The sequence below is a fragment of the Cottoperca gobio genome, chromosome 3, assembly GCF_900634415.1.
Source record: "Cottoperca gobio chromosome 3, fCotGob3.1, whole genome shotgun sequence".
NCBI lineage: Eukaryota > Metazoa > Chordata > Actinopteri > Perciformes > Bovichtidae > Cottoperca > Cottoperca gobio.
Window position 1 is genome coordinate 16,961,794 of NC_041357.1, and position 26,780 is coordinate 16,988,573.

Consider the following 26,780-nt stretch of genomic DNA (forward strand, 5'->3'; position numbering starts at 1 on the left):
ACCAGTGGGTGAGGAGTTGTACTGCAGTGGGCTTCACTAAGAGTCAGGAGAACAGTGCAGCGGTAGGTTCTGCTCTTCCTGGGAGGCTAGACAACATATGGCTCTGTCTCCCAGAGAACAACACACCACCCAAGCAGCCTGGCAGCCTCAGTGTGTGTGTGTGTGTGTGTGTGTGTGTGTGTGTGTGTGTGTGTGTGTGTGTGTGTGTGTGTGTGTGTGTGTGTGTGTGTGTGTGTGTGTGCCTGCCAAGTTTCTTTGCACGGTAGAAGAAATAAATTGATGATGTATGGAAAATGTATTTTTTTCCCCTTTCACATCAACATAAGCTAAACAGACATTAACCATGACAAACTTCTCCTGAAGTGAACTCTATTATCAAAGCTGTATCATGAACATGCTTTAATAAAAAAGTGATAGAAGATGGAAGAACTAAATATTTCACTTGACATCTGGATGTAATATAGTGCAACGATATGCACCTTTGTCATGCGTGTTTGAATGAGGTGCTATAACCCTTTCAATGTTCAGAAATTGTTGAGGATGCAGGACAGAGTGAGTGAGCTGAATTGGACGGCGGGGGGGGGGGGGGGGGGGGATGTTCTTATCGTCTGTCTAGCAGAATAGTTTTCCATTTTCACGTGTGTGAGTTAAAAGGGAAAGAGGAGAATCAATAAGGCATTAGTGGAAAGCCATCAAAAAATGCTGCAGCGATCTGAAGCTTATTTCAGCCAATAGGTCAGGAAGTTGGATATAATTTATTTAAGGTGAGTTACCTTAAGACTACAGTTAAATCAACTTTATTCCGTCCATTTGACCACGCCGTCTGCCTCAGTTATTCAGAGAACTTGTAAATTACAATAACAAGTTGCATGCATTTTCATATCACCTTTATTGGTATACAGTGTTTTCCCCAATGTATTTGAATGACATGTTATAGAAAAAAAATAAAGGGAGAGCATCTCTGCAAACAAATATGGGTTTTTTAAACAGTAAGTATCCTAAATCTGAGATCCTGTGCCAACCCAAACAATGCAGACCCACAGCATATAGCCACTTCAAATCCTCTAGTGGAGACATCTCTCTCTAAGGCCATGATGAGAGGCTCGTGTAAGCAGCTCATCAGCAGCCTGTTTGCCCATATGTGCCTCACACCCCACAGTCCCTTGTGGGTCCTGGCTCTGTGCACTGATACCATCTCTTCTGCCAACATGGACCACTTGGAAAAAAAAACCATTCCCTCTTCTGGTTGGCCTCACTGGCTCATGTTATGATCTGCACAGATAGTGCAGCCAGTCTGTCCACCAAGTTAAGTGCCTAATCAAGGGCTCGCCAGTAGAAACAGCAAACAAAAAACATGAGAATACCTGATTAAGAGAGGTTAAACAATGAATGAGATGCAGAGTCATGAGGACAACTCAAATCAGTGGAGGCAAGCACATATTGTCTAATAGTAAACACACACAGAGTGCATTAACAGAAATAATAAATATAAACACACATAATCCAGATTCACTTCGTCTGATAATCACATTTCTAACACAACAGACATCCTTGAGAAGCAGTATTAGTTGCGTTTTGTCAAATCACTAAGGTGTGAATCCTCTGGGCCAGTATTGATGATGACATATGCTGCAGGAAGCAGACAGACAGGAAAGCAGGGTCCAGTGTCATATCTGCAGTGTGTGTCTGCAGGTCCCGCGCGGCGACGGTTCGCTTATCCCCCTGCCACTGCACATATGTTTGGGAAACGGAACAGTTGGACGTGGCCGAGGGCTAAAATGGGTCAGACCGACACAGATGGAGAAAAAACTCCCACTGGGTCACTGTCAGATGACTAACACCCACAGAAAAAAGTGAGGGAAAATGTGTGTGTGTGTGTGTGTGTGTGTGTGTGTGTGTGTGTGTGTGTGTGTGTGTGTGTGTGTGTGTGTGTGTGTGTGTGTGTGTGTGTGTGTGTGTGTGTGTGTGTGTGTGTTTGTAAGGGAGAGATTTTGACAGATCTTAACAGCTTGCCAACATTTCTCTTTAAACAAGGCTAGAAATAAATACTAACACAACAAGTTTTGAATTCAAATTGGGTCATGCTGTGCTCCAGTAGCCGAGAGCAAATCACAAACTCTAAAGAAATCCAGTGGATGTCAAAAATCCAAACATTAAATTTGGCTTTCTGCTTCTTTTTTTTACTTCTCTTCCCTCGACTTTACTTCATTTATATAGAGAGCCGAAACAATATGATAAATAACTTGAATCAATGCTCATGGTTGCCATTTAATACTGTAACTGTGATCACAATAAACACCCTGTAATGTGCTGCTGAAAGCTTTGGGTTTTTGCCCTGGGAACGTGATGGCTTCTCTACAAGTAAAATCAATTGAGAGTGCAGGAGGATCCAAACACATCTATGGACAGATGGAGAGGAGTTGGTATTTAATGCACCTCAGTGATGAAAGGGAATCATCCAAAGCAGTAGGTGGTATATTCCGAGACAAAGGATAAAAAATTAAATATAGTGCCACTGAAATAATAAGGTAATCTTCAGACAAAGATGTCCTACTCTTTTTCACCAATCCAAGGTGTCACAGCTCAAATATATTCAAAGCGCTTCAGGCAAATGTCCTTGGTTGTCAAAACCTCCATTGTAAATGGAATGTGAGGCAATAATTGCAGAGTTGAAAGGTCACTCGTCCATAGGTTCATTATTAAAATCAGAGGGAAATTCCTTTCAGTGTAATCCTTGGCTGTCTTCTGATTTGATCTTTCAACACCATTTCTCAACACAAAGAGACAGGCCAATTCTGCCTGATGAAGAGCACAGAGCCCAAAACGCATATCCTTTCTAAATGTTATGTTATTTCCACTTATCTTGTCTTATCTTGTTTGTCTTTTAAACACTGCGCTTTTGTTGATTTGATGCCTTTTGTATCACTTTTTGTAAACCAAGAGCTTCCAGTTGTCTGTGGGTTTGAAAGCACTTGTGTTTGACAAAGATACAACACGTAGAGAATCATCACAGAACATTCTTCCTCTATCACCTCAAATGAACCTTGCCATCACATGAGGACACCCAAGTTGTTATGCGCAGAATACATACATGCCATGTTGTCAACCGTGCATTAGTATGTGGGTGGCATGTGCTCTGTGAGGCAGTCATATGTTTACAGTGAATCTCTTGGATGAAAGTCAAGTTTGCAGCTGCAGCCTCGGAATAATTCATCGCTTGCCTTTTTACCCAGGAGGAGCCACAGGTAGTTGATGAAGTGGCAGTGCCAAGACTCCCAACTGGCGAAGACGAAGCGCAGCTGGCAGGAGTCAGCGCGGCCAGATGCCGCTGCTGATGTACCATGTGTTCCAAGCAGGGCAACAGTGTGTTTGTGTGTGAGCTGGGGTGGGAGGGGAGAGAAAGGAGCGCTTGCCAAGAGATTCTCACATTGATGCCAACCTGACACATGCTTGGGTACTCCCCATGGTTTGTGTTACCATCTCAGCCTCTCTCACAGATCTAGGGGGGGTCCCCTCTTTCCTTCTTTCTCTTTTCCTCAAATGCAATCCTTTGCCAAGATGGGAGTTGGCGCCTGCTCGCGGCCATCCTGCCCATCAGTAGCGAGATCCTTTCAGGTGGTCTTTGCTGAATGGTGTATTGGCAGCAGGCCATTGCAACAGAATGCCGGCTTCTGCTAGATACTCTGTCTAATCATGTTTTTTGCAATAACTGTAACCATAACTCCTTATGGTAGCCATGTCTCGTCCTCTCACCCTTGATAAACAGACATAAGCAGTACGTGATGCCCTTTATCATCTTCCACTCTTCATCCATCCCTGCTGTCTCCAGTAGCTGGAGATAACACTCTCAATGGCTCAGATTCAAGTCCCAATATAACGCATATCAAAAATATGGCCAATTTCCAGAAAACAAATCCAAAAACATCGGTCGTGTGTGCCTTATTTCGTTTCATCGGAGACGACATTCGGTCATTTTTAGGGTGAATCCATAGAAAATGCGACAGAGCCATCTGCATCAAAAAAGACTAAGACTGTACAAATGCCCACAAATAAAGGAGTCTCTGGGAAAAACATAGCTGCTGGAGTAGCATAGCATCCCCTTGAATAGCGTTTCCACGAATGGGAACGAGTGGTCTTTGACGATACTATTCCTGAGAGTGGAGGGGAGTTCTCTGAAACAAAGGCTCCAATTTCGCTAGGAACATGCCATCCTTGTTTGCAGTGTAGGGGGTTTGGGGAGGGAAGTGAAAACTTTTTGAACGTGTGCCATGTCTGTACCATTCTCTTATCTGAGGCACGCGACTGCCAGCTGGCGGCTGAATGTGCCCACTTGCAATGTGATGATGAATCCAGCCAAGCTAGTTGGCACACTGAGTGGTAGGGCTGGCATGTGATCTAAAGCCAAACACAGCTCTGTATGGGGTAGCTGCATATATGCTGCATTCTCCCTTCCCCTGTCCTTGTCTCTGGTGTGCAGCATCTCCATTGAATCTGCAGGTCCTCAAAAATGGGGGTGGGTCTTGCAAACAACCACCAAGCTGAGTTAAGAACCACAGGATGGCAGACAACAACAAGTCATGCCAGTAGCTCTGTAATCAATGATACATATAGTATATCTGAAACTAGCAGTCTGTGGGCCTGTTATGAAACTTGTAAGGAGGTTTAAAAAGTTGTGGCCTCTTGCATCTTGTACAAATTGCCGCATCAGATCATGTGTAACATTTTAACTTAAAAATATCAAAAAAGGTTCAATGATCCAAAACAGACTAAATAAATTCATACTAAAAGCAATACAATTTAATAATTGTCTGCAGAGATGTGGATTTAAATCATTACATGTAGTAAAATACAAGTAAGTTAAACGTCATCAAAATAACGAAACACAATGTTCTCGGACAATTAAAAACAGTATTTTTAAAGTCTCAGCCGCCACACAAGAGCTTGTGTTCTTACCAGTCAGGAACCATTTAGGCAACATTTGTTTCATGCCGGAAGAGTTATCATGTTGCACCGTCCTTCACTACAAGACGTACCGGTTTATGTTTTGGGTAAGAGGACTATGAATTAAAGACATATATTTACACGCAGTACACTGGTATTACTTTAGAAATATTCGTACATTATTCGCTGTAGAAACGGGATTTTAATTGTCCGTATGTTTGGCTGAGGTCCCGTCAGTGTGGAGGTCGTCTTCAATATGTCACTGTTAGTTAACTTAATGTTAACATGTCAAATGTTACGGTAACGTTAACGGTCAGCAGTACAGAATCAGACAACGTTAATGGCAATGACAAAAAGAACAGTCTCTGTTTTGAATCGACATTGTACTTTATACATTATACTTGTGAAAAGTGTACACATAATCTACTTTTTTAAATGCAATTGACGCATATTTATAGAAGTTACTGAAAAATAAAGTAAACATGGTATTAACAATAGATTATAAGATCACAGATAGTGGTTTTGTGTATATATTTGTGGTGTTATATTGTAGATGTATTTTATTTTATTTTTTTAAAGCCTCCTGTGGACTGTTGGCATAAATTGGCATAATAACAAACACTAAACACAGCGCATCTGGTCCTTCAAATGGTATTGTGATGTCCATATCGAGTTCGTTTCACATTGGAGGTGTGGGTTGCAATGAGTTGTAGGTCTATTATGGAAAATTAAGGATGAAGTATTTTGACCAATATTAAAGACTAATAGTCAGAGTTTCTCAGACTCTGCTGCTTCGATTTTGACGATGTATATGTCAAACTTCCGCAGCGGTAAAAGTGCAATACTTATTTGATTGAATGCTCCTTAATGTTACTCTTAATCAACTAATCATTTTTTACAATGTGTTCCTTTTTCTGCTCACCATGTTAAAAAATGATAGACGAAACAATACATTTAAGCCACATGCAGTGCATTTATGTTAGTAAAATAGTTCTAGATGAATGAAAGTGGAAGGAGATTACCAATGTCAGGGGGATACTTAGATTCATTTGGTATTTGCCTTTTAGGAGAAGTTGTCAGCAAATTTGGTGTGCTGCTTGATAAAACTAAGCTTTTTTTTTCCCTGTCAGCTCACAGATGTCTGATATGAGCAGATGGAAGAGGCTACGGGTGGAGCCATCATGAGGTTCTCACTCTAGAGGGTCTGAACAGCGCAAACATGCTGTCAGGACTTGTTGCTGCTTCCTGCCACTCTCTGAAGTGGACACCGTCTCACTTGAAAGCCACTCTTCACAGAACATATAGCCCATCAAAGCCAGGGCAATGGCTACTGGGAACTGTGGTTCAAAGAGGGGCTCATAGATGGGCTACAGCACCATCATCAAGAATAAACCAGAAGCCAGTGTTTACCAGAGCTCGAGCATTTGGAGATAAGCTTGCTATCATAGACAGCAGTGGCAGCCACAGCTATAAGCAACTGTATTGCAGCAGCTTAGGTCTTGCAGGTAGAATCAGTGCTGCTCTCAACTCTGACTTTGGGGATCTGGAAGGAAAACGAATCTCTTTCCTGTGTGCTAATGATGCTTCCTATACAGTGGCACAGTGGGCAGCTTGGATGAGTGGTGGGACAGGCGGTGCCACTCTACCAAAAACACCCTGAATCTGAGCTGGAGTACATCATCTCTGACTCCCAGAGTTCACTGCTGGTGGCAGGGCATCCCTATGCTGAAACACTTGAGCCACTTGCTCAGAGGCTGGGGCTGCCATGCCTGACTCTGCCCCCTACGTCTAACCTGGGCACCTCAGATGGGGCAGACATCCAAGAGAAGGAGACAGGAGACGACACAGACTGGGCTGATCGACCGGCTATGATCATCTACACCAGTGGTACCACAGGGAGACCCAAGGGAGTTCTACATACACACTGCAGCATCCAAGCCATGGTAAATGTTATTTTTTTGCCACCTCTGGAAACTCCTGAAAAACTTTTAAACTAACCATTATCTATCAAAAATGAAGACAGATTAAGCGACTGCATGGCTTATTTCTCGCCTCAAATGTTTTCAGAAACACATTTTGGTGAACTATTTTCTAATACAAGAGAAAGTTTCCAACCGAGCCGACTTCACAAATAAAACTTGTTTTTCTTATAACAAGGTTGATATCATACGGGCTTTGGGCTTCTACGCGAGCATACACCATCGTTTCTCATTTGCTCTTGCTAAGTCTACCTTGGATGGTTATGACATAGTGGCTAATGATAAAAAATAATATCTTATAATTCAGAATATGAATGTCGCAGTTGAGCTCTGTTACACAAACAATATTGACGCATGCTTAAAGGTTCAATGTGTGAGATATGCCAGAATTTAAACGATTAAAACAATGAACTCACATTATCAACAGAATGTGAAGATCTAACAGTGTTGACGTTATGTCAGAGACGTCTGTGTGTTGTGTTGCAGAGATATCTACTGAAGTTAGCATGCTAACTGACTAGCTGCGCTCTGTCCAGTCTGTAATACCACTTGTTCCTCTAGTGGCGATAGTGAGACACTGTAGCTCCAGTCTGCCCTCAGTACAGAGGGAGAAGAAGTACAGCTGTCTGACTCGCTTGTAAATATTACAGTCATGTTCCGAGTCTGTTTTCTTGCCTCGTCCTCACAGCTGCCAGGAGGCTGTTTCATCACCGAGTGTATAGCTGTCGGCAGCCCCGGTAAACGGCGTAGCTTCAGTTAGCAGTTAGCTCGGGTTCAGCCACAACACCGGGGAACTGCAGACTCCCTGTTACTGCTGTTACACAGGTCCAGCATCCCGCTGTGTGCCGGCGCTGGGGCTTGTTCTAGCTGAGCTCAAGTCTCTTCGGTCTGACAGTCGGCTGCCGAGTTCCGGCTCGGCCGACCTCTCTCCTCCCCGGCGGGCTGCTCTATTGGCTGCACCGCCATCGGGAAGACGAGACGAATATGAGGGTCGTTTTCTAGTTTCTGCCACTTTGGATTTAGTCCAATAAACAAACTAACGTAACGTTACACAGACTACAGTCGGTTAACATTCGTGCCCCAGTAAACACAGATTTTTGTCATTCTTGCCCACTAACTGACTGACAGGCGTTACACAGGAGTAAATGCAATACACAATATATAGAATACATTAGAATACTTTAAATATGCCAAGCTACTACAATTAAAATATAAACATTAGAGATCGTATGGACCCAGTTAAAGGTGAAATACTGCCCCCTATTTCTTTCTCTGAATTGCACATTGAACCTTTTGAAGGGGATATATGCTCATTTTCAAGTTCATACTTATATTTTTGGTTTCTACTAGAACATGTTTACATCCTTTAATATTCTCATACTGTCTGTCTGAATATACAGTACCTGTATTCACCCTCCGTCTGAAACTTTCCGCTTTAAGCCCCACTCCCAAACAGAAAAATAGCAATGGTCGCTGGTGGAGATACTCAGATGGGGGGCGGTATATTCTAATGACCTTGCATGTGACATAGGAAGAGGAGATAAATCTGATGGCTTGTTGAATCCCATTTTTCTCTGACTGAGGCATAAATAATTGACTGGGTTTTCTTTTTTTTGATTTTCATCCTTACTCTGAACACCAAGTAAAACACCAAATAATCTGGAGCATCTCTGCTTCTTAGTATTTTCCGCTATAGCTTCCACCATACTCCTAATTGCTGCTCTGTCGATATAGTCACCCCACCTCCTGCCCCCTTTAGCTCTGGCTGGTTGATGTAAAATGCATCACTCGTGCGCCAGCGCGGGAAAGTCGCCACAGACACCACAACTCTGGTATACTGCAACATGTAGAGAGTTGTCCCCAGCAGCAATAGGCTTAATCCGCATTGCGTGAGTTTGTTTGGCAAGGGCATGAATGCTATGGACGTTCATATATGTAAAAGTCCCGCTTTAAATAATTTACCTAATTGTCCTGTAATTTCTGTTTTAGTTCATATTACATTTTTACAAAGGGACTATATTAAACTTACATTTTTTTCTGATTTACAACGCAAGAAATTGCTACATTCACATTATCTTTTGCATGTTTGTCTTCTGAGTTTGATTTATTTAAAGCATGGCATTTGATATTTCATGCAGTGCAGGCAGAGATTATGAGGTGGCTATCCCGAGCTCAAAGAAATGGAGACACATAAAATGTATGCATGTTTCTGAGTGTTTAGAAATGGCCACACCCACATTTAAATTCCTAATTAGCATCATTCTTCTTTTGTTCCAGTCGAGCTTTCTGAATAATCACTAATTTATGCCATTAGAGAACTCCTGAAGATTTTCCTGTATATTTTTAAGTGAAATTGACCTACATGTCCAATAGTGTGGAAAATTAAATCCCTCTGAAAGAAGGCAGAGCTCCATTTGTCTCTGGTTGGGCCAGGGAAGTGAGTGAGTGAATGATTAAGTGAGTCTGTCTGTTTTCCTGGAAGGCAACAACATCAGGTTGTCAGAGTTCCTGGAAAGCTCCTCTGTCAGGTTAATGTGAATGAAGACTTGAGGCAATCTTGAAAGAAAAATAAATTTGCTGTATAACTTCCAAATTTAAGCTTGGATTTAAGATCTGATCCCAATATTCATTTTTCACCATTTTTTGATGTCTTTGACAATCTGTGTGTGTATGTGTATATATATATATATATATATATATATATATATATATATATATATATATATATATATATATATATATATACTGAATGTTCTGTTGCATCATTTTGGGTATATACTGTAAATACCTGATAGTGCCTACACAGACGGTAATGCTGCTATTTTCTCCCAGTGAATGGCAACATAAGCCAATATAATTGTTATAACATACTAAGTTTCACTGTTAATAAACCAGGCACAATAACCAAGACACCTGTATAATATAATAATAATAATAATAATAATAATAATAATAATAATAATAATAATAATAATAATAATGATGATGATGATGATGATGATGATGATGATGATGATGATGATAATAATAATAATAATAATAATAATAATAATAATAATAATAATAATAATAATAATAAATTGTATTTGTAAAGCGCCTTTCAAAGCTGAAAGCATGATGCAGGACAACAACAAAAACGACAACAGACATAAGAGGTTACGGAAATGAGAAAGGTTTTTAGGCCCTTCTTAATGCAATTCAATATATCTCTAGGATACAAATAATCAGTTTTAGTTCAACAAAAGTTGAATCATAACTTCAGGAAGGTAGTTAGTTTAATAGATTAAGCCTATTATAAAACATTACATTTCACATATTCCTACAAAACCTCTTATTCACAGTCACAAACATAAAACTATTTATACAGACACAATCCCCCAGTGTACTGCTAAGCAATATATCATAAGTTGTTTCAGGTGCACAAGGATGAAGTTCAATCAGTTTCTATGCCCTACATAATCAAATCAAAACTAAATTAACCTTAATGGTGAGTCAGGTTGATATTTGAATCAAGAGACAACAAGATTAATTGATGACTTTTGAGCTATATAAATAAAATTGACTTTACGAGAAGAAATGAGACTTTCCTATCCTTCATTCCTAAAGTAACTGAGCGCTCAATTTCTGTAAGAAATAGTCCAGCAATCCACTATCGACAATTCAGTCATTGTGTGACAACACTTTTAAACGTGATATTGCTTAATAACAACTTGCTTCTTAAATGTGATAAATCAAACACCTAAACAACTAAAGGGCACTCAGAGAGCGCAGCACCTCTGCCAAGGCTGTTTCCAGAAGTGAAGAATAATGCACGTATCTGCCTCGTGATTCGGCTCCGTACGTCCTTGGCCCGTGCTACACCCTTGCACCAAGTTTCATGAAAATCGTCCCAGTATTCTTTTCATAATCCTGCTGATAGACAAACAGACCAACAAGCCCAACCGAACATATAATGTCCTTGTCGGAGGTAATAAAAGCAAATAATGTCGTGACATGCTGAGATATCCCATTTCACAGCAGATCTAATAATGGCATTTCAAAACATGAGTGATAAACATCCGATTTTTAGTGTTCTTTCTATACTTACAGTTTGCATATCATGCAGTGAGAAATTAATTGTTGAAGAGATGTATACAGATTTCTCCACCAACAGGAGTCTTATTAGACCATAATGCAGTTAGATTTATAATAATCTTGTGTTATTATTATGTTCTCCAACTGCAACCAAATTTATTGTTCACAGGGGTTGTCAGAAGTCATTCTTGCAGCAGCAGGAAATGACTAATTGAAGTGTGAATACAGCAGTTTAGGAGTAAAAAGTTATAAAACTAAACTGCACCTCGACACCAAAAACTGTCGTAACAAATGTCTGCAACAGTGGAAGCTGATTGAGGTGGCTGACCCTCTCCTCTCTTTCCTCCCCTGTCTCCCCCTCACCCTCAGGTCCAGTGTCTGGTTTCACAGTGGGCGTGGTCCAAAGATGACGTCATCCTCCACATTTTGCCGCTCCACCACGTGCATGGCATTGTTAACAAGCTACTGTGCCCACTCTGGGTCGGCGCCACCTGCGTTATGCTGCCTGAATTCCAGCCTCAGAAGGTCTCGACCGCACTCTGTCTCTTTCTTGTTCTAACTCTTTCTCTTAGTACAGTATACCTTTTTTCATTAACACCCCTGAACAAAAGAGGCGGTTTTTTACGGCTGTAGTGCTCGGGCGGTGACTATGAGTGCCAGGCTATAATTGAAAGTGAGGCTAAGAAGTATTTCAGATTCATAAGTCCTGTGTGGACAATGAAAAAAGACCTCATCAACCCCTCTTTCTCTTTCAGTGTTTCCTGTTCCTTTTCCACTTTTTTCCTCCCTCTTTTCTTTTCTTCTCGCTTCAGCTCCTCTCGCTCTCTCCTATCAGTCTCTCTTCCTCCCTCTCTGACTGTCAAACTAAGTGTTTGGGGCTCGGTGATGAATTGCCTTGTGTGGCTTTGTATCTGACCAATGCCGACTCACGGCAAGGGCTTAAGCAGCGGATCAATCGATGAGCTGACATTGAAGGATGATGGTGCTTGTTTTGCTCTGAGAAGGGAGGGGAAGATGGGGTGCTGTGTGTGTGTGTGTGTGTGTGTGTGTGTGTGTGTGTGTGTGTGTGTGTGTGTGTGTGTGTGTGTGTGTGCGCGCAATTGCACATGTTTTCCAATGTATGTTTTAGTTTGTATATTAGGACCTTTAAAGCTTAATGGCAGTGAAGGTAGATGGAAAGTAAAGGTCTTTAAAGGACATATGTATCTTTCAACAGGGATATGCTACACTGTAATAGCTATCAGTATGTAGCTGTTATCCCTGACCTTGTGTACCAAACCACACAACCCCTCCGCTCACCCCCAGAAAAAAAGCCTTTATTCTCCTCCTTCTGAAGTAACAGTATATTGATGAAGTGATCGATAGTCTGTCTCTTCTATCCTCTTAGATCTCTGAAGGGTAGCCTAGGCGGCAGAGGCCGGCATTGATTTTTTTCTGATTTCGCATCGAGATAGTGACAAAAATCTTCAGTGCAGGAATTGTGATCCAGTAAATCGCACATATGTCTATTTCAAGTGTGCTGCTGCAGACTGACAGGCGCAGATACTCCTTCTGGGGTTCTGCGCTGGTCAGATTCTTTTGTGTGAATCCCCATTGACTACTTCATTACGGCAACTTATATTTTGATTAACCACGAGGAAATTCTGCATTAACACACATTACAAAATATGTTATCACAAACATTATTGAGATATTTAATAAGAGGGGGCGATGACGCATCAGGTAAAGGCAAACATACTGGTTGATGAGTTGCTAGTTTAAAAGTATTCTGACACACTCACATATGCCTCTTATTATAATTCAAAGATTAATAGTTTAGGTTGGACAAAGACTTGGAGGGGGAGATGGCACAGTCTCTATACAGGAGGTCGCTTTGTGCGTCGGTCTGTCCACCACTTTGGTCCTCAAAAATCTCAGCAACTATTGGATGGATTCCCATACAAGTTTATACAGACATTTATGGTGGTCAGAGGATAAAGCCTACTGTTTTGGTAATCCCCTCACTTCTCCTCTAGTTCCCACAGCAGCTCAAAGTTTTCATTTATCCTGTGAAATATCTACTAGATATATTGGCACAACATTTTGTTCCGACATTCATGGTCCCCAGAGGAGAAGTCCCATTGACTTTTCCTGTACCACCAGTATGAGGTGGTTTTAAGTGAAACGCTTCAACAACTATTATTGAATCACTGAAAGGATTACCGTGCAACTTAGTTGCAGACGTTCTTGTCCTCTATGGAATTTATTGTAATTTAAATTGTTCCAATACTTAGTTTTTTGACGAAATACCTGCGAAACGAATAACATTCACATCATCCACAGCTTTACTTTGTGTTCAGTGCTAATTACCAAATGTTAGCATGCTAAGTAAGATGGTGATCATGGTAACTATTGTACCTGCCAAACATCAGCATGTTAGCATTTTCATTGTGAGCTTGTTAATTAACATGCTGACGTACAGTAAGTACACGCTCTTATTTTGTAAGCAGTGCCAATACCATAACTAAGTTTACCTTTAACACATTACACTGTACAAAGTCGTTCCTAAATAAAATTATGACAGCTGATAAACAATCTGACAAACGTTTGATACCCTGAGAGTTCGAAACTCAGCGCGACAGACACGACGACGCTCAACAACCAGCCCTTTTCAGGAAGAATTAGCAAATGTATTGGAGTCCCGCGATGAGTGTTGAGGCCTGAGCATCATAGAGTTGTTTAGGATGCAGGCTATTGGCCCCCTGCTCTCATCACATCCTGTCCCCTTGGTGGAGTTCAGCTCTTTGACGGACATAAATTGCCTTCCTCTTCCCTCCAGACTGGACTTGGTGGAAGCGCTCCACTGCACTTGATAGACACCACCCAGAATAGTCAGGGCACACTCAGTTAATAATCCATCTCTCTGCACAAAGTTTTATACCGTATGTGTAAAGGTGAAGGCCCCCAATTTTTAGATCAACTTGTAATGATATGGTGAGAAATGGGATATGGATCCAATTAGACTGTTGACAAGTCTCCACTGTATTTGTCTATTTATTTCAGTTATGTTTGTTTATCAGAGCTAGATGATGTGAGATAGGTTAGATAGATAATAGATCAGGCGAGTCTACAACGAGGGGACTCAAAGGAGAAGTGGAAGGAAGAGTTTAGAAATTGCTGGCACATTAAGAAGGATGTGGTGCTTCTGTAGGTGAGACGGATGATAGGAGAGACTGCTTTTTGTGTGTGTGTGTGTGTGTGTGTGTGTGTGTGTGTGTGTGTGTGTGTGAGAGAGAGAGAGAGAGAGAGACTGCAGAGGCAGCGAAGCAGGAAATTCCGAAATGGAGAGAGAAGGTAAGTGAATGTGAGATAGGGAGCAGAGGGGAGAGGGGAAAAAGAAAGATGAAGGGAAGATGTGGGGTCAGAGATGAAAGTAGAGAATGAAAAAGAAGCTTTCTGGGAATGGAGGTAGAATGAAAGAAGAAGAAGTGAAGATAAGTAGACGGAGAGGGGAGGGGAAGGGGAGACAGCTGGGGAGGAGCGTTTGTCTCCCAAGGGGGGGGGGGGGGGGGGAGACGGGACTTAGAGAAGCTGTCGTTCACCTTCACTTAATTCATGCTGTCGTCCCATCCTCCCATCATCTACTGCGATGTTCCCAGACTGTGTGTGTGTGTACGTGTGTGTGTGTGTGTGTGTGTGAGTAAGCGGGAAGGAGATAGAGTGGGTGGGGCGGGATGTGTAAAGTAGCTTTGTCCTTGAACAAGTGAGTTTATGTGATATTTGAACAATATGTTTTATATGCGCATGTAGTTCACGATGTAAGTGTATGTACATTAGCGCCCGTAGAGCACGCTTAATGCAGCGGAGCTCCTCCTGTAACGGGCAGAAAACACATTTGTCAAACGTGTGAAGGCCTTTTAAGTGGCCCACAAGCCGCCTCTGCCCTACAGCAGTCTGCTGTTTTCCTCCTTATGACCTTTACAAATCTTGACTTTTTTTTCTTGTCTTTTTTTGGTGTTTTGGCTACTGTCTAGACCTTGCTCTGCCATTTACATCAAATCAAATAAATGGCACTCTCACATGCACTAAGGGAATCTGAATGTAATAACTTAGTTTTCATGGCCTTGCCGATTTTATCCTCCTTATCTCCTTCTCTCTTCCTCCCTGTTCAGCTACTTGTTGTGCTTCTCTCTCTCTCTCCCTCTTAAATTCTAATTGGTTTATTAGCATGACTATAACGACATACAGTATTGCCAAAGCATTGTATGAATAATGACAATTACAACAGACATCTATAAATGTACATGATGAATTTACTGTTAATATGCCTTTTTGTGTGTTTGTGTGTGTATATATATATATATATATATATATATATATATATATATATACTGTATATTACATCTCTCTCTTTCTTTCTTTTTCTCTCGCTCTCTCTGACTCCGTCTTTCTCTCTCCATCTCTCTCTCTCTCTGTCTGTCTCTCGCTCTCTCTCCCTCTCTCTCTCCCCCTCTCTGTCTCTGTCTCTCTCGTATCTGTCTCTCGCTCTCTGTCTCTGTCTCTCGCTCTCTGTCTCTCTCTCTCGCTCTCTGTCTCTCTCTCCCCCTCTCTGTCTCCCTCGTATCTGTCTCTGTCTCTCTCTCTCTGTCTCTCGCTCTCTGTCTCTCTCTCTCGCTCGCTCTCTCTCTCCCCCTCTCTGTCTCCCTCGTATCTGTCTCTGTCTCTCTCTCTCTGTCTCTCTCTCTCGCTCTCTGTCTCTCTCTCTCTCCCTCTCTCGCTCTCTCGCCCCCTCTCTCCCTCCTCCTCTCTGTCTCTGTCTCTGTCTCGCTCTCTCTCTGTCTCTCTGCCTGTCTCTGTCTCTGTCTCGCTCTCTCTCTGTCTCTCTGTCTCTCTGCCTGTCTCTGTCTCTGTCTCGCTCTCTCTCTGTCTCTCTGTCTCTCTGCCTGTCTCTGTCTCTGTCTCTGTCTCTGTCTCGCTCTCTCTCTGTCTCTCTGCCTGTCTCTGTCTCTGTCTCGCTCTCTCTCTGTCTCTCTGTCTCTCTGCCTGTCTCTGTCCCAGGTGTGGCAGATGATGTTGAGCTCCAAGGCTCCCCTGGTTAATGTGTTCATGGCTGTGCCAACTATCTACTCTAAGCTGATCCAGTACTATGATCAGCACTTCACACAGCCTCACGTCAAGGACTTTGTCAAAGCGATCTGCAAAGAGAGGATCAGGTACTGACTGTGGGATCAATGATGGACAGCTTACTCCTTGGCTGATGTGTGTGTGGATACTTGTATGTAAATGGTCTGCAAATGGACTCCATTCATACAGCCCTTTTACAATCTTTGCAATCACTCAAAGCGCTTTACAACACATGTCAGCATTCAGCCAGTTCACACACATTCACAGAGTCAGTGGCTACCACACAGGTCAGTTTGTCAGTAGGGATAACCATTCACGCACAGTAAGCACCTTTTATTTTAGACGAAAGTGTCGGACAGAGCTCACCACCACCTTCATAATCAAAAACATTTAATAATGGAATATCGTTTGGAAGAACGGTGTTCGTCCCTCCAGCTCCAGAGTTTCAGAGATGTGTATAATTTACAATATGTCAATGAGCAATGAAGCTGGTATCTGTGCATACATATCAGAATAGCGATTAACTGTTGTTTCCAGACGGCGTTTTTATTGCCCCTCTATGATGCCCAGGAAAAATGTAATAACACATAACATCTTTTTCTCATTTTTACATTGTTAGATGTTACGATTCAACTCCTGCGGTGCCTGCGATCAATATGCGACAATATTGTATGTCCATTTAACACAATCTGTTTTCAACTTACAAAAAGCAAGTAAAATATGATTTGACAATTTTTTATTACTGGGCTCTGTAGCACGGAGGTGCTCTTGAATGGGAAATATAAAACAATATTATAGTATAACCTAGGAATGTGTTATTTGAAACCTTCATGTCCGGCCCTCTCTCTCTCTCTCTCTCTCTCTCTCTCTCTCTCTCTCTCTCTCTCTCTCTCTCTCTCTCTCTCTCTCTCTCTCTCTCTCTCTCTCTCCTCTCTCTCTCTCTCTCTCTCTCTCTCTCTCTCTCTCTCTCTCTCTCTCTCTCCAGGCTGATGGTTTCGGGCTCGGCCGCTCTCCCTCTTCCCACTCTGCAGCGCTGGGAGGAAATTACAGGACACACACTGCTGGAACGCTACGGCATGACAGAGATCGGCATGGCACTGTCCAACCCTCTCAAGGGCCCACGCATCCCAGGTACACAAGTTTGACTGACTGAATACACTTACAGTCTACATCCACCCACACACACTTTTATACTCGTAGTCAGTATGGGAAAATCACATATCGAGGGAAACCGGTAAAAGTAAGATAATAGTAAACTAAAGTCAAAACGGCTTCAAAGTGGTTTATTCCAACTCCTTCACTCTGGTGGACAACGTTCATTCAACCTCAGGTGTCGAAACACTAACGGCAGCAGAAGCTGCAGGTCTTTGGTGAGGTCATATGCCAACTGCTGGATCAACGGCAGGAAATGAAGTTTTATTTTTATGTTTTACATCTGATAATCAGCAGTTAATCCAGTTTAGAAACCTTTTTGTGACAAAACAAACCAAGGGCAACATTTCCTCATTTGCTCTTAACTGGTATGAACATTAATAAAGGTACCAAGGTAATTTCAGTAATACATCGAATGTGAATGTGGATATTATGCACTTTTAAAAATGCTAGTTTGAAATGTGTTATCATTGGCTTTGGGAGAAAAGAAAAAACATTGACGTGACCTTCTTTGTCTGTCGCTGCTGTGTAGTAATTAAGCCCGACGTGAAGCTGGCATTACTTTTCAGAATTTGCTAGCTCTTGATTATCACTCTACAAACTTGTGATTTATTCCAACATAATCACTTTAAATAGATTTTTGTTTTGATTTTTTTGTCTGTGTCCAGGAAACATGGGCAGGGAGTGTGGTTTTAGACGTCAGGCTTTCATGGAGATTGATTAAAACACAAATGACTTTACGGAGCAGAGGATTCCAATATATCTGATATTGTTCTACCTCCCTCACCAGTTTGATTCAGTACTTCGGCTTCATGTTTGCTGTTTTGATCGTTGGCACTTTTCTTTGGTGTGGTGTCAGGTAAAACCCCTTGATCCCAACGACACCTCCCTCACACGTGCAAAAACAAAGGCTAGGTTTGGAAATGAGGTCAGAATAGTGGCGGTTGCTTTCTTCTCCCGTCTTCTCCTGTCCTCCCCCCTTTCTCTCTCTCCTTCCCTTCCCGTTCCCCAGCCAACTCTTCCTCTTACAGGTAAAGCTAATGAGCTTGCAAGTGGATTGGGTAGTCCTCTGTCTGCTGTTTTGTTGGGGTATTGTTTTGTTTGTTTGTCAGATAATGTTTGGCATAAACTGAGCAGGCGGTGTTTGATTCCTCTCTGGTGATTATTAACAGTGGCTGTGGTTCTATTGATGTTTCCGCTGCAGCACAAAGACTTTTGTGGAAGAAGTGTGTACGTATGTGTGTAGGTGTGTAGAGTATACAGGCATGAGCTTGTGCCTGTTTGAGTCAGTGTGTTCTTGTCTTGTCTTTAAGTAGGTTAAAATGGATCAATAGCAACCACAGGAAACACTCTCAGAAGAGTAGTGGAGTAGAGTCACCATCTCTCCCCCTCTCTCACACACACTCACTTTCTTTGCCCTCCGCCAACTAAGTAGCAGACAACTCAGCTCTTAATATCCTTATTGACAGCAATTGTATTAATACTTTTCTACTGTATTTAGGGCATCTAATTGGCCTGATTTTGTTGTGTAGTTTACAGTTTTGGAGCATTCCAGATTAACTGCATTGTGGCTTTCTAGGTCATACTGCCCTTGTTGGGATGTAAATATGTGAGATTAGTTCATCCTCGTTCTTTACATCTCATAATGATCTCGCTCTGCTGCCCCTTTTCATCTTTTTGATTATTTTTTCTTTATACTTTTCAGCCTTTTTTTAAATCTTTTTACTGACATAGAGACCAGAGACGGCGCCAGACCTTCCCACTCTACGTCTTGTCTTTCCCATGATGTCCAGCCAAAGCTTTATGTCTTTCATAACTTCTTGGAAGAATAACTGTCAAACAGTCTTATCTGGACCATTATTCCTTCTCCACTCCGCGCAGACCTTTTCCCACCCAGCATGTAGCATTTATAACCTGGCTGTACTCTTCAAAATGGCACTCAATCTTGTCGAATCATCGAGACCAGAATGCTACATGTCTCCAACATTTTCTACAGCTCCTGATGTGAGAGGAAAAAAATGATGATGGAGGAAGGCATAGACGGGGAGAGAGATTCCCTGAGATGAACCGTAAAAGGATTTTGGACTCATTGTCATTGACGGAGTCTGTTTTTGTCATTTTGTAGATGCCAGTGTTTTTGCTGGAGAGGGTGAAGAACTCCAGGAAGATTACTCAGATTTACCTTTTTTTTGTTTGGGTTTTTAATTTCTTATTTACAAGGTTTGTTTTAAAGCAGGGGTCTTCAACGTTTGTCACACCAAACTGGTGTGGCGTGGAGCCGGGACCCCCCTACTGTATATATTTTATAGAAGAGGCTTGAAGAGGTCTGTGCGACGGGGGGGGGGGAGAGGTGATAATTGGTCTGGATGAGGTCTGTGCGACGGTGGGGTACGTAGCCCAAATTTCTTTGCCTCTCCTTTCCTCCGCTCTGTCTCTGACTGTAGGTGTACGTGTCGGGAGCGAAGTCCCGCCCTTCGCGAAACACAGCGGAGGACGGAATACGCAAAGCAAAATCTAAATAAATTGCTTCATCTACAAATAATTTTGCGACACCCCCTGTTGAAGACCTATGTTTTGTGGGATCATTTCAGTTTTTTAGGCCTTCAGTATTATTTTCATCGTTTCAACCATCATTCCAATTGCTAATAACATTATACTCACCATGTTCATTTCTGAGATCTGGGAATGTGGCAACAAAGTCTGACGGGGCAGAAACACAAAGTATCCGATCATTAGATGGGCTTTAAACTAAACACATCAGCCAAACATATTTGGAAACAAATACGAACAGTATTATTATACAAACTTGCTGTTTATTACCAGCTTTTCAAATTCACTTTCTGTATAAGCCGCAAATTTAAACCAGTTTTATCCTTTAAAGAAACATAACTTTGAATGAACTTACTCCCTGCCTAATCTTTGACATTAATTAGTACAAACCTGACAGCCTTAATCAACCCTTGATCCATTTTTGGAGATATTAAGGATTGACTATTGCTAGAATGAATAAAAGAGCTGGTTTGTATGACACGTCAGAAATCAACATGTTTGTAGTTGTTTTAACTCCTTTCTCAAATACACACGCTGGTGAATCACGGTGTAAAGTGGGTGTTGATGTGGGATGGTCGCACACAGCCCCACCAGTCCCAGTCAGAAAGGTGTGGGAGGAGGAGGTTTCCAAAGTTATTCAACCGTCCTACAAGCAGCTCTGATGAAGCACACTGGCCGCTTAACCCTGCTGAAATGTCTTTGAGCAAGACGTGATCGTCCTCCAGCTGATCCTGATCCTATCCTCCATACTGTCACTCTAATAAAAAAATAAGATATTGAGGCACTTCTTGCTTTAGGTCTCAATTAACCTTGTTGGCACCGTCCAGCGCAGTTCAGGATGCACTCATCATTATAACTTGTCAGGATTCAGCTCGTCTAACCTTCTGACTCAAGCTTGTTCGCTTTCTTGACTGCCCACTGACAAACAGTCTTGTTACTTCTGTGGTCAGTTGGTTTTCCCTGCTGCACTGAATGCAAGTAATGGTGTGTGTGTGTGTGTGTGTGTGTGTGTGTGTGTGTGTGTGTGTGTGTGTGTGTGTGTGTGCGTGCGTGTGATAGACATTGCCAATCAGGACCCAAGTGGATTAGATCAATATGAAGTGAGAGAATCACTCTTTAATCAGGACCAGACCTGCTCTTTATTGGGAGAGCAGTGGTCTGTGAAATGGCATAATAGCCTTAAGACAGGCACACACACACACACAGACAAACACACACACACACACACACACACAGACAAACACACACACACACACACACACACACACACACACACACAAAACACCACTGAGACCTTCTCTGTGCATCCCCTGTGCACTCTTTGCTATAATTACTTAACTCAGGAGGTCACACTTGCACACACACAAATATGGAGGCCGACATCCCCTGTCAGTACTTTTTTAGGATTTTCAATTTGAAACACATTTGTTTTTACACATTTCTTATTAATAGTTTCACTTAAACATTACTAGAGATCACAGTTACAGGTTTGATGCTCTTATTGTATTTCATAAAATGCATTAATTGTTATGCACCTGTGCTGCAGTAAGAGAGCCTTGACAAGCACTCAGCGCCAGCAGTATTTTGGACTGAACCTCTGAATTCTAACGAAGTCAGAAACAGTGTGAAATGGGTGCAGAAGTAGTGAGATTTTTTTTTCAGTGGATGGTTACGGAGGTGCATGGTGCAAGTATTATTGGCATTGTGTGCTTCGGAGGAGAGTGACATTTTGAGTTTGACAATTTTAGGTTGACAGCCGAGCATGCTGCAGTTCAGTGTCATTCTGAGAAGATAGATCGCAACGTACTGAAGTGTATTCTTGGCCTGGTATCTGTTTTTAAGAGTTCTCTAATTGGGAGTTTACTTGATGTTGGAGAAAATAGCTGCATCAGGCATTGCCCCAAAAATCTCCATTGCTGTACAAATAAGCTGACTTGGGATGAGTGAGACGAATGGCTTTTAGTTTAGTGTTTTACAAGCTCAGCAAACCATTCAGTGACTAGTTATGCCCTGCGGACGGAGGTTAATGCCATCTTGGAAGAGAGCACTCCCACTGTGGTAGAAATACTGCACTAAAGGTTGTTGACGATCACTCCGCCGGTTATTGTCTATATAAGTGTTCAACTTCTCTGAAAGGGACACAAATCATCCCATCTTGCTTTCAATAGACTCCCTTCCATTTGTACTCATGTGTTTTTGTCTGTGTTTCTGCTTGGTTTGTTGACAGGGGCTGTGGGGTTACCACTTCCCAGTGTGGATGTTCAGATTGTTATGAATAACACGATCAACACCACCATTGTGGTGGGCAATCACCGCGAGACTCAGGTAATCAATGACATTACAACTTAGAAGACTATTTATCTGCAGACAGTGGATGAAAAACACTTGTGTGACTGCATATTTTCCAGAAATAAATGTAACAAATGGGATATTCTATTTTCTTTCTGTATTTATTACCAGTGGAAATACAGTCTTTTGCTCTCATAACTGCATGCAGGTTAGATCCAGTTAAGCATGTGTCGTTGTCTTGCTGTTGCTGGCTGGTACATCACTTAGCATCAAGTGGATAGTGCACTCAACTCTGTTAAACTGTCTACTTCATCTATATTGGTCTCTTCCTCTTTTCTCTGTTATGTATCGCAGGTACGTCCAGGTCTGGAGGGGAAAGAAGGAGAGCTCCTAGTAAGAGGTCCGTCAGTCTTTAAAGAGTACTGGAACAAACCTCAAGAGACCAAAGCATCTTTCACTGATGACGGCTGGTTCAAAACAGGTACCAAACCCTCCTGTCCTCTGCCCTTTTCTCTTAACTCACACTTCGGCACTGTACATGCACACATACTGTTCCTTGGAGGGAGTGAAGTCTGCCACTAATTGCATCTACATGAGTTGTGCTGTCAGAGGGATTCACACAAGAAGGAATGATCTCCAAAGATTCTTTTTCATCTCTGCTACAGACTGCACTTTCAGGGCTTGATTTTAAACTCTTAAAAACCAGGAGTCCTGTCCAGGAAGCCCACACACACACTCCGAAATTGAATATGTGTGTAATGTATGTGTGCGTGTGCACATTTTGGGGGACTATAAGGGAGTGATAAATGGACTATGTGTATTTTTGGTGCTGCAGGGCATTTTTCCTCCTAAGTGGTTGTGACTGCTCTGGGTCTTGAGAAACCAAGTATTTCTCTCTCTCTTTCTCTTTCTCTCTCTCTTTCTCTCTCTCTCTCTCTTTCTCTCTCTTTCTCTTTCTCTTTCTCTTTCTCTCTCTCTCTCTCTCTCTCTCTCTCTCTCTCTCTCTCTCTCTCTCTCTCTCTCTCTCTCTCTCTCTCTCTCATTTTTAGTCTCTATGTGTGGCAGCACACAGGGAAGCTGTCATCAGAGGCTCTCTCTACCTGCAGCCCATAAATTCTCTTTCTGCCCGCCCCCCCCCCCCCCCCCAAAAAAAAGGAGCTCTGCTTTACTGCAAATCCACTGGGAGACTAGCGTTTGGTTGGCTTGGGGTGAATGAAGGGAGGCTGGGGGACGCAGGAGGGAGGGCAGAAGCAATTGGAGCTTTTGATTGTCATGTAGACAACAGGAAATAAGAGCCTGAGGCTAAAAGAGTGAGGTAAGAGCTGGAAGTATGTGGTGGTGGTGGTGGTGGTGGAGGGGTTAGAGAGAGTCAGCAACCAAACGATGGCATGTTAGGCCCCAGAGAGAGTAAGGGATGGATAAGGTGGGGATGGAAAGCTGGTGGTGGTGGAGGGGTCGTGGGGGTGAATAGAAGTAAGGAAGGAGCAAGTGATGGAGAGCAAAGCTGGGCGAGGCAGTGTGAGAGCAGGGAAGAGTGTGTTTAATTGGCTTTGCAGGCTGGAAGGACAGAGATCCAGAGCACAGCACGCTGCTGTCACACTCCATTACAGCCACTGGCCACATAATGAGAGCCTGTGCAATCAGCTCCCCACAGACCAGTCCCTCGAGCCACACACACACCGCAGACTTCTCCAATAGTAAGCTATCAGACACATTCCTCGCCCACCCACCTGCCTGTGTTCCCTGATGCCAATTTAAACACACACATTTTTTTGAAGTGTGAAAGAGTGAAAGTTCTGATATTTTTTGTTTGCTCAGACAATGTTAGGTGGCAGTTAAAGGAATTGAGCCAAGACTGTTTAGAGCCATATAATCTATTAGACTGGCTGATGACCATCATGTTAACATATGATACTGGTGAATTGTCCTGTGTTTCTTTGTTGTGGAACATTGAATGTCTTATCAGGAAAAAAATACTTCTGCAACCAAAAGCTAATCCCACTTCGCAACTCTATACATGCATACAGTTGATTTATTATAGATCGGCTCGAAGACATTTCCACACAAACTCTCGGTGTGGATATCTGAGGGACGCGTTAGATAGGAGACTCCTTGGACTTAACCCTCTCCTTTGCTTCCTACCTTCCCTATCACACTCTTGCCATTTTTACCCTCACACCTGCTCCCTGTTTCACACCTCCACCTTTCTCTCTAACACTCTGTCTCCTCCTCACACTCCATCTCTGACTATTGCTGATCTCTTGTCACCTTCTTGGAGCTTTCTCTGTATCATTTTTTTCCATCCTCTAGGATTTCACCTTCAGGTCATTGAAGAAAAAATGAAAGGTGTTCAGCACTAGACAGCTTTTCAAGGATCTGACTAAGATGTACTTTTTTTTGTGTGTTTTACTTTTACAATGAAATGCAAATGTTTGACTTAATGAGATGATAATGTAGTAAGAGACATACCATATCTTATACAGCAGTGAAGTGAAGTGTTGAAGGGACTTTGTTTGCCCTATAGTTTGCCTTCTAAGTACCATCCACTCCCTCCTTCAGTCTGCCAGTTGTAGTGGGTTTGTATGCAGTCTGAGAGTTGCCATTTATCAAACTAGCTTATGGCTTGAGTGAAGTACAACCATTTTATTTAGCCCCTTATTTTTTAAGTAATGTGTTGGTTCTTTTGACATTCAATTCTCATTGAGCTTGAACATACAGTAGTTTGATGCTGAAGCTTTCAGACTCTTAATGAGTCTTCCATCATCAGTGAAATAATAGTCAAGTTTCTATGTGTGTGTGTGTGTGTGTGTGTGTGTGTGTGGTCTAACTTTCCCACTGGCATCGACAGCGCTTCAATTGTGTTTTTTGCTTGCGTGAACATGATTTTTCTTCGAAGGGAAAACCACATTTAAAAAAGATAGGTGTGTACGGGTGGACTAGGCCTGGAAATGTGGAAGACTGTTGGTGAAAGTCATGTTCATGTACATTTTCTTAAATCATCCAGCAGAACAGCATTGAGCAGTAAAAACATGTATTTTTTTAAATCCATTGCCGTTGAAAATGTCTTAAAAGCCATTCCGTTCGGCTGAGTGGCTGACACCGAGTGGAAGATGAAGTCTGAAGAGTACATAAAGCGTATAGGGGAGACTGACAGGCCAATAGGAAGAGGAGACAAAGGGTGAGAGAAGAAAAGTGGAGTATAAGAAGTGGAGAAGGAGCGTGAGAGTTTAGATCAATAAGTTCTCAACTGGCCAGAGGTGTCTTTTCTAGTGCGAGCGGGCGCTGTGTAGCATGACTGGCAGCTCTATAGGGAAGCTGTCACCTTCTCCTGAGTGCTCTCTCTTTCCACTCATCTTCACAAACATCTCGGAGCACATTGATCCCCTATCTCCTTTTTTTTTAACAATCTTTTTGTGCTCATTGTAAAGTTAAGTTTTTCTGCTGTCCACATCTACAATATAAGTTTGGCTCAGTTGACAAGACTGCAAAGGGGCTTTTGTTGTTGGAATTGATGTACACATGTAAAAACAGCAAGTCGGAGGCAACAACAGTGAGAAAAGAGTGAGAGATAAACTAAAATCGGTGCAGTAGATTTGGATTTAGTCGCTGCTTTCCAACCAAGAGAGCCTGGTACTCCACTCGGAATGAATTACAGTATGATGTTCTGAAATAAACTATAAATAAATGTATGAATACATAAATTAATAAGGACTTGTGGGAAGAGAAGGAAGCTTAGGCATTAGCGATTTAGCGGAAGCTGTGTTTGGGGGCTAACTATTAACCCTGCTTCATCGGATGTTCCATTATTTATTTTGAAAAGAGAAAAAGTTAACTAGGGGGTTAAATCTTTGTTGTTTTACCTCAGTTTCACACTTTTAATAATTATTATTCCCACAAAACCTACTTGTGTGAGCCATTTGCCATCAATTTGGCAAAATATTGTTTGGTTTCAAGTTGAAATTGCAACTAAAGTCATTTCTACAAATATTTTAAGATGCACCTGCCAGGCTTATATTACGAGCATACTGTTGCTGCATTTTCATCTCAGTTTTTCACACAGGTTTTCATTTGACGAAGCACAAGTGTTAAAAACGCATTCAATTAAGAATGTGCATCCTCTTGTTAAATCCTGTGTGTGTGTGTGTGTGTGTGTGTGTGTGTGTGTGTGTGTGTGTGTGTGTGTGTGTGTGTGTGTGTGTGTGTGTGTGTGTGCGACTGAGAGACTGAGAGACATGTAACCTCAGCTGAAAAGGTGAGCTTCAGGTCTGCAGGGTAAATTCTCCACAGACAGACAAACAGAAGTGTGGCTTATATCCTGCAGAGCCATCACTAGTCATTTGTGCATCGCTCTTTTGCTCCCAGCTGTGCTCTCCTCTTCCCTGCCTCCATCCCTCTCTGTGTTCCCAATGTCACATTTCACCCCAAGTCACATTGTGTCCTCATAACTCCAATGTCAGAGCTCCCTGTGGGATTCACCAACACCACACGCCCCCAGCACTTTGTACAAACCAGCATTCCCTGTAACATTTACAGTCAAGGTGTCAACACACGGTGGTCTGAGGTTTTATTAACACCAGTTGCAGGTGAATGTAGTTAAACACCGCTTCATGTAAGCCACTAAACTCCAGGAGTGTTTGGCAAACTGGCGAAGCAGCTGCCACTGTGTTTATATTTTTGTCCTGTGGAAAACAT

General features: G+C 42.2%; 1 protein-coding gene across 1 annotated transcript in view; it reads left to right on the forward strand.

Annotated features, from left to right (window-relative positions):
• The first annotated feature begins 4,996 nt into the window (after positions 1–4,996).
• Positions 4,997–26,780, forward strand: part of acsf3 (acyl-CoA synthetase family member 3) — a 32,001-nt gene continuing 10,217 nt past the window's right edge. The window contains 8 exon segments of the mRNA XM_029428539.1: positions 4,997–5,048; positions 6,072–6,571; positions 6,573–6,884; positions 11,364–11,519; positions 16,032–16,186; positions 17,083–17,228; positions 22,027–22,124; positions 22,443–22,569. Coding sequence (XP_029284399.1) covers positions 6,161–6,571; positions 6,573–6,884; positions 11,364–11,519; positions 16,032–16,186; positions 17,083–17,228; positions 22,027–22,124; positions 22,443–22,569 — 1,405 coding nt within the window. The 5' untranslated portion in view covers positions 4,997–5,048; positions 6,072–6,160.